The following is a 9124-nucleotide window of genomic DNA, read 5'->3' on the forward strand; positions in this document are numbered from 1 at the left end:
AGCTGTGTTCACGGCCCACCCACATTGTTCCAAATGACTTAGCAGCATTGGAGCTGCCTGGGTTAAATCTGCAAGAGAATCAGAAGTTAGTAACACGTCAATGCAGTGGAACATTGCAACCATGCCGGGACTAGTCCACTTGGCTAGGTCACCAGCCACCAAACTATGACAGATGTTTGGGCTATGCCGATAACCTTGGGGCAATACTTGAAAGGTCCACTGTCTTCCTTCCCATGTGAAGGCGAAATGATCTTGGCTATCAGCCAAGATTGGAATTGAGAAAAAAGCATTTGCAAGGTCCAATACATAATGATAAGTCCCCAACTGAGTCATCAGCTGATCCATCAAGTAGTGAACTGAAGGCACAGCTGCCTGCAGAGGAGGCACTACTTTGCTCAGTTCTCGATAATCTATAGTCATTCTCCAGGTACCATCTGGCTTTTTCGCTGGCCATACCAGAGCATTAAATGGGCTCTGAGCTGGATGAATAATGCCAACTTTCTCTAAATCCAATATAGTGGCACTTATCTCTGCATGTCCTCCTGGTAGGCGATACTGCTTTACATTAACTACACGTCTTGGCTTGGGTAACACCTGTGAGTCACGTTTAGCATATCCTCATAATACAGGCTTTACTTTCTGTATTTGCAGCCAAAACTCTCCAACTGTTTTTTGCAGGTGCAAACCATAAAGTACAGACATACCCAAGATGTATTCAGCTACAGGAGATATATATACAATATATACAGGAGGAGGTAATCTTCCTATGCCCAATGGCAGTGACACAGCTTTGACTTATATCGTATTTCCTACATCACCATCTACACGAACTGTGGCCCCTGGAAACTTATCTGGATTGCCATATATCAGGTTACATTCTGCACCTGTATCCACCAATGCCAAAACATGCTGCACATTCATCCTCGATCAATATATTGCCAATTCAACATGAAGCCTTGGGTCTTTGCCTGCCCCCAAAAGATGAGTACCTTGGCCTGTTCCCTAATCAGAATGGAACAGTTCATCCACCTCCTCAGAAGCAACCAAAAAGTCCTTTAAGTCCCCTGAGCGTACCTTGCTAATTGTTTCCCAACGTTTAGTGAAACGCTGTTCAGGGCGCAATTGCTGCCACAAGGCAAACAGGACCACATTTGGCTGCAGGTCAATTTTCTTCCTATCAACCCCTGCTGCAAGCAAGTGAAGCCACATCTGCTTATGGCTAGTCTTGCTTGGTCCCTTTGGGATAAAATCCCGAGTATTTCTTGAGCGTTTGGTCTTAGCCACTTTTTGGACCCCTTTTGCTTGTCTGCTATCCTCTACTTCACCCAAGCCAGCTATCATGGTCATTACCTCATGTATAGGACGACCAATGTATGGGGCCAGTATGGCTATCAGTGACCCAAAGGACATTGACGGGGCATCTTGCAGCACTATGTCTTTCATGCTGCCTGTAAAGTTCTTATCATCTGGGCCATGAGTGTTCACATTAAACACGGACTGCCGCATCCCCAGCTCTCAAATGTTTTGGGCCAGCTCAGCATACATTTGCCATTTACTAACAATCTTGGGCAGTTTTCCAGCATTTGCCCACAGGGTTTGGGCAGCTGCATTCACCCAGTCCATCAAGGAGTGATTACCTCGTCCGGGTGCACATCTGTGGCTATTTTGCAGCGATTGTCTCAGGGATGGGTGCATGGTGATGGAGGCCAGTTTCTCCACCTCCTCACCAGAGCACATTACACTGTACACCCCTAGGTCCCATAACTGCAACAGCCAAGCAGCCAGGGACTCCCCATTTCTGCCGAAACTGTCTCCTCAAGTCAACTAACTCAACCTGGGTATATGGGACATAGGTAGTAAATTGGGTCACCTGTGGATTGCCCACTGGTTGTCCACCCAATCCCATAGGCTCCTCGTGCCTCAATTTCTCGTGCACAACAGGTTGTGCCTGGAGATGCATGGTCTCCCCCAACTCACCACTGGGTTGGTCTTCTTCCCTGGTGTGAAGGGAAGGAGTGGCCAGTTGCCGCACATCGTCCTCCAGGACATTTATCTGTGCTTCCAATGACTCTGCTTTCTGCCTCAAATCTGCCAGTAGCTGCACATCATCCACCAACAACTCTGCTTTCCATTTCAGCTCTTGATCAGTTTGCAACATAGTTAACAGGAGCCAGGCTCCGGTCAGCAGAAAAGTGGCCACCGGGCACCACACGCTCAAAGACAGCCATATTTCTTCTCCCTCTCAAGGAGTTTTCTGCCGTAGTACCTGGTCTGTGCTGCCTTGCAGTACAGTGTGCAGCAACCAGGTCCCAGTCAACAGAAAGGCGGCCATAGGGCACAGCATAGTCACAAATAGCCACATTTCCTCCTTTTTCCCAGGGCTTTTGGCTCCTGTATCTGCTTAGAGTCCTGTTGCAGGCTACGCCAAATGTGGCATAATCCTGCCCAACTACGCCAATTTGTCTGGCTACTGCAAGGGCTACTGTGAGGCTAAGGCTGATGTTGCAAATCCTGCTCATAGTACCAAATGTCTAGCTCTTAATCCTGTTCGTGATGCCAATTGTAAAGCTAGGCAACCACGCTGGTTGTCGGGACTCTTTTACCTGCCAGTAATCCTGCACCGACTGGGCCGATTGTCGAGCTAGGGCTGGGTCTGGAGCTCCCAGACCCCTCAAGCCCATTCACAGACTGGGTCACAAACCCTTCACATGAAAGGCTGGGTCACCAGACTCCTTCACACAGTTCTATAAGCTAGGCAACTGGCCACATGGTCCTTGGAAGCTGAAGGTTTGGAAAAAACATGGCTGCACAGCGCAGGCACCCGAGGCAGTAAAATACCAGCCAAAGCAGCGCCACGTGGGCACACTCACTCCACCCACACAATGTTTACCAACCTGCCCTGAACCGGCTCCAAGGTGAGGGGAGCCTGACCAAATTGTCCCATTTTCCCAACAGCATCTCCCCAAACCGGAACATGGCTTCACATAGCCACAGTGTGATGACCAAAACCAGGATAGGGAAATCCCTTGACATAATTTTTAAAAATTTTTTTACAAACATTGAACACTTCATGAATTTGCATGTCATCCTTGCTCAAGGGCTATGCTAATCTCTGTACAGCTCCAATTTTGGTGACTGTGCTACTGAAGCAAGCATAACATTGACACAATTCTGTAAAACCTACAGCAAACCCTGTCCAGATTTCACCTGTTGTCCAGTGTTTTATGGTCAACCTCTACCCCTCACCAAGACCCACAGCACCTCTGGTTGCCATGTCTCTTTAGCCTTCTTTAATCTGACAAAACATTGGCATATTTGAAAACTGGAGCCTAATTATTTTGAAAAATGTCTCTCAGTTTGGGTTTGTTTCAGGTTAGATTCAAGTTTTGCACTTTTGGCAAGAATCCCACAGCAGTGACACTGTCCTCCCTGGTGGACTCAGGAGATTTGTCCATTGCTGGAGACCTGAAGAAGATGATGTCTGCTAGTTTTCTCCACTGTAAGATGATGATATATATTCCTTTGTAATTAATAAGTATCTTGTAGGGAGATACTTTTAAGACTATGTAAATATTCAGTTACTCCTCAAACTTCCACCCACCAATTTTAGCATCCACTGCTGGTTCTTGCCTAATTCAAATATGACAAAGATTGCCAAATGGCGACTTTCTAGTTCCAGCATTACTTCTGCATTTATTAGTTGGCTTTCTATTGTACGGAAGAGATTTCCTTTCTCCCCATTTATTTACTTAGGCACTGAAGTTCCTATTCTACTCAATGGGTTATAATCCTTTACTGTAATTATTTGACATCCAAATTGCCCCAGATTTGGCCAGTGGGAGCTCTTTCATCCTGTCTCCTGTGTCCTTTTGGCATGTCCATTATTCTTCAGGTGCTTGTTTACTTTCAAGAAGCCAGGTGTTCCACGCTTCTCTGTAGTTCCCCAGCCTCAGCCCTGTAATCAGCCAGTTCTCCAAGGAGCCCTGATTCCTTTTAAGGATAATGGCGTTAGTAGCCAAGATGTGGTCGCTGGGTGTGCTTGCTGTTACTGGGGTGTCACAGCTTCTGGGTTTTCTTTTTTTTTTTTTCCTTTTTTTTTTTTCTTCGTGACTGGTAATGGGATCGCAACCCTCAGTGTCGCGCCGGTACCGCAACCAGCAACGGGATCGCAACCCTCGGTGTCACGCCCGCACCGCGCTCAACCAGTGAGCGGACCGGTCTCTATATGGGATCCGAACCCTCGGTGGGAGTGCCACCGCACTCCCAAGCGCCGCACTCTACCGAGTGCGCCACCAGGCCGGCCCTTCTGGGTTCTTTCAACAGAGCCAGGAAATAGCACCCCTACATCTGTTTCTAAACATATTAGAAACCATGAGCTCACACTGACACTTTCAAAACAGCACCATAAGGTTCATTCTTTCCCTTTGTGATATTTCTAAAGCCCTTCCTTGACATGGAAACTTGGATCCATTATCCATAACATATTTATTTGCTCAATACTAGAATATACAGAAACTAGTTATAGCATTGCTAACCCATGCCTTTGTGAAAAGGAAGCCTACCAACTAAGTTTAACATTTGTCTAGAGTTATTTTTATCCTTAGCCTGAGGGCATGTAGTCAAAATACGGTGTTCAAAATTTGGGTGTTTATCCCCTTCATTGTGGTTATGTCATTAATTTGTTTTTGTTTTTGTTTTTTTTTTAAAGATGACCAGTAAGGGGATCTCAACCCTTGGCTTGGTGTTGTCAGCACCACGCTCAGCCAGTGAGCAAACCGGCCATCCCTATATAGGATCCGAACCCGTGGCCTTGGTGTTATCAGCACCGCACTCTACCAAGTGAGCCACGGGCCGGCCTATGTCATTAATTTGAAATATGGTTCAGTTCACATATTTTATTTCCCATTCTTGTTTGACTGTGTGAGATACTAACATGGTTACAAAAGCCTGAACTTTACAAAAGGTGCACTCAGTGACATGTCCTCCTCCTCCCCATTCCTTTAAACCTTTCCATCCCCCATGCCCCACAGGTAGTCCTTCTCTGTAGTCTCTGGTTTCTTTGCCATGTGTTTCCTTTTGCACTAATGAGTAAGATACATGTATATTTTCTCACTTCCCCTTCTTTATCCCACAGAGGGCAGTATACTAGACTCCTGCACATTTGCTTTTCTCAGTTAATATGTCCTGGGAACCATTCCACACCAGTTCAGAGTTCTTCCTTATTCTATTATTGTTGTAATTTACATCTGTATCATACGACATTGTGTCAAATATTTGACTACTCTTCTACGTATAAATACTCAGGTTGCTTCCTGGCTTTCGCAGTTACAGACAAGGCTGTGATGCATAACCTGTGCACGTGTATTTTCTTTTGTTGGAAGTACATTTTCAGGGAACAATCCCAAGATGGGATTGCTGAGTCAAATCTACTTTTTAGTAGATAGTGCCAAATGCTCCTCCAGTTGAGTTGTACCAATTTGCATTCCCACCACCCACATGAGCGCCTGGGACCCCCAGCCTCCTCACAGAATGTTGCCATATTTTTTGATTTTTGCAACATGAGAAATATACCTGTGTAGTTTTACTTTGCATTTTTCTAATTATCAGTGGGGTGAAACCTCTTTTCATGTGTCTCAGGATCTAACTTATTTTATGAATTATGTCTTTTGACCATTTTTCTCTTGGATTCTTGGTGTTTTTTCTTTTCAATCTTTAAGAGTTCTTCACATATCAGGGATATTAGCCCATTATCTGTGACATATGTTGCAAATATTTTCTTTCAGTTTAACTGCCTTTTGACCTTACTTTCAGTGTTTTCTTTCCCTGGAAAAGTTTTGTTTTGTTTACATTTTTATATGGTCAAATTGACTAATATTTTCTTTTATTTAATGTGGATTTTGAGTTACAGAAAATCTTTTCCTACACCCAGGTTAAAGAGGCATTCATTCATGTGTTTCTGCAGTACGTGTACAGTTTCACTTTTTACACTTAGATGCCTGATCTATTTGGAATTTATTCTTGTATATGCTGTGAGTTATCGATGTAATTTTATCTCCTTTCAAATGGTTAACCAGTTGTTCTGCACCATAAAGTCTATCTGCACTTTCTGTTCTACTCTACAGGTCTGACTACTACACTGCTTTAATTATTAAGGCTTTATAGAGTTTTAATGTCTGGAAGGGCTAGTCTCCCCTTTGCAATTTAAAAAAAAATTTTTTTTTCCTTGGTACTTGCATGCAGTCTTTTCTTTTTTTCTTTTAACTGGTAAGGGGATCACAACCCTTGGCTTGGTGTTGCCTGCACCACACTCTGCCAGTGAGTGCACCGGCCATCCCTATATAGGATCCGAACCCGTGGCCTCAGCGCTACCAGCGCCATACTCTCCCGAGTGAGCCATGGGGCCAGCCCTTGCATGCAGTCCTCTTAAAGCACATATTTAAACAGAATTTTAATGACAAAATATGATATTCTTTTTTTTTTTCCTTTTTGTCTTTTTTCGTGACCGGTAATGGGATTGCAACCCACAGTGTCGTGCCCGTACCGTGACCAGCAACGGGATCGCAACCCTCGGTGTCGCGCCCGCACCACGCTCAACCAGTGAGCAGCCTGGTCTCTATATGGGATCCGAACCCTCAGCGGGAGCACCGCTGCGCTCCCAAGCGCCGCACTCTACCGAGTGCGCCACCGGGCAGCCCCAAAATATGATATTCTAAAGTGCCAAAATGGAAATACCAGCAGCAAGGTTTCCAGGGATCTTAAACCTTGGGAAACAGAGAGGCTTGGCTGGGCCTCAGCCCTTGAGATCATCTTGGTGCTTCTGGCTTCACTCTGGCTGACTTCTGGTAACACACACTGCAAAGTGACCTGAGACAAGTGCTCTGAGTGCTGCTTCTTCTCATGGTACACTTCTCTGTAGCACTGTATTGCATCGATTGCTCTTGAAACTTTCAGTTTCCACTCATCATCAAGGCTGCTACTGGTAAGGACCTGCAAGCCGGCCTCGAAGTGCGAGAAGGCTGCCGACAGTTCTCCTGTGGTCAGCTGACGCAGGGCAGGTGGCACATCTGCACTCTCCTCCTCTCCTGCAGCCTGCTCCTGTTCCAGCTGCATCAGTTCCTCATTTGAGAGATCATCTTCATGGAACTGCAGCAACTGCTCCACGTCAGTCTCTACAACTTCTTCAAAGGCCACACTCTTGGCAAGGGTCACAATGTTTTGGTGAAGCTGTGCAATGGTATCTGTTTGAGAAAAACTCTGGGACTGAACACACTCAGGTCAAATCTTCCTCCACACACTGTTCATTATCCCTGGTTTGAGTTTCTCCCAAGCTACTGCGATATTGTCCACAGCATCCATGATGTTGTAGTTTTTCCAAAATTCCCTGATCGTAGCTGTATCCTCACCATCTGTTGCTTCTAGGATATGCTCAAAAGTCCTTCTCAGGTAATGAGCTTTGAAAGCAGAGGCTACACCTTGACCCAGGGGCTGGATTGAGTTAGCTGCACTGTCATGACGATACTCTATTCTTATGTTTTCAGAAAGATCACTCAAATTTACTGGGTGGCATGGTGCATTGTCTAGGATGAGCAATGCTTTGTTAGTGAGATTATTTTGGGCACAGTATTCTTCAACGGCAGGGCAAAAGCAGTATGTGAACCACTCATGAAAGATGCTCCTGGTTACCCAAGCCTTTTTGTTTGAAAGCCAAATCACAGGCAATTTGACCTTTGAGTACCCCTTCAGAGCTCTGGGGGTTTCAGAGTGGTACACCAGTAAGGGCTTCAACTTAAAGTCGCCAGCTGCATTGCCACCAAGAAGCAGCATCAAGCGATCTTTGGATGACTTAAACCCCAGCTCAGCTTTCTCTTCCACAGAAAGAAACGTTCCTTCAGGCATTCTCTTCCAATAAAGCCCTGTCTCATCTACATCAAAAAACATCCGAAGGCTGTACTCACCTTCTTCGATGATGCTTTTCAGCGAGTCTGAATACACATCCTTCTTGCTGCCCGGAGCCTACTGTTCATCCTGAAGCGGGGCGAATGATGGCGCTCCTTGACCCTCACAAACCATCCTTTACTTGCACTAAACTTCTCCGTTGGAGAGCTTTCGCCCTGTCCACGCTGTAAGTCATCAAACAAACTCTTAACCTTCTCCCGGATGATGGTAATACTCAGGGGCACATTTCGCTGGCTCTGGTCTTGAGCCACTTGAGCTCAGCAACGGCTCCATGGTCTCCATTGCTGCGCTTCGATGTTGAGTCTACCGCGAGGCTCGCAGGGGAGCAGCTGTTCGTGAGCTCGCTTTGATTTTCTCTTTATTATCACGGATGGTCGCCACAGTAGAGACGGCCAGGCCTAAGGCCCTTGCGATCTGACTGAGCTTTTCACCCACTTCGAAACGTCTCAACACTTCCAATTTGACGTCGAGGGTAACTGCCTTCTGCTCCCTTATGGCACTGGGGCTGACAGTTGCACTTGGGGGCCTCTTCCCAGGCATTTCTGCGTCTGAAATGTGATAGAACCGCAGCGGTCTGCGGGGCAAGGAGGCTGCAGTCACTGCGTCTCCCTGCAGAACCTGGGAGAGAGGATGGGGCCGCGAGCGGAAACAGGCGGCTCGTGCTCGACGCCGGCGCGGGCTTCTGGGCCCCAGAGCACAGCCCGCCCGCCGGCGGGGGTCCCGAAAGGGCCCGACGCGGCGTAGCCGGCGCCGAGCCCGGGCCTCTGCTCCCGAGGCACGTCGGAGCCGCGCCGGACAGACCAGGGACGCGTGGGGCCAGGCTGGCCGCGGGCGCCCACGCGCGAGCCGCTTCCCGCGGAGCACACCAGAAGTGAGTGTCGTTGGAGGGGCCCGACTTAAAATAGGTCTAAAGGCTCTGTGAGGTCCCTTAGTGCCTAGCCCGAGTCCGTCGCTGTGGTTCCTGCGCGCAGCTGTCTCGGCAGGGAAAGCCGACCGTCAAGCTCAAAGCCTCACGCAGTCAGGCGAGGAAGTGGACACCTCAACAGAGGCCCCCGAGGCGGCGCGAGGGCGGCGCGCCCCTAGGACCTGTGCGCCGCTGCACGTGCGCGCGCCCGAGCGGCGCGAAGTCGGGGGCGGAGGATGTCACACCGGCTGGCGGCGGCGGCCG

At 47.7% G+C, this 9124-nt stretch overlaps 1 protein-coding gene across 1 annotated transcript; it reads right to left on the reverse strand.

Annotated features, from left to right (window-relative positions):
- Positions 1-6623: 6623 nt before the first annotated feature.
- On the reverse strand, positions 6624-8496 carry CENPBD1 (CENPB DNA-binding domains containing 1). The gene is given in 3 exon segments (XM_008563517.1): positions 6624-8013; positions 8016-8210; positions 8212-8496. Coding segments are annotated over 3 exon segments (1218 nt in total). The 3' UTR covers positions 6624-7275.
- Between the last annotated feature and the right edge of the window lie 628 nt (positions 8497-9124).

Source organism: Galeopterus variegatus, unplaced genomic scaffold, assembly GCF_000696425.1.
Source record: "Galeopterus variegatus unplaced genomic scaffold, G_variegatus-3.0.2 Scaffold174, whole genome shotgun sequence".
Lineage (NCBI taxonomy): Eukaryota > Metazoa > Chordata > Mammalia > Dermoptera > Cynocephalidae > Galeopterus > Galeopterus variegatus.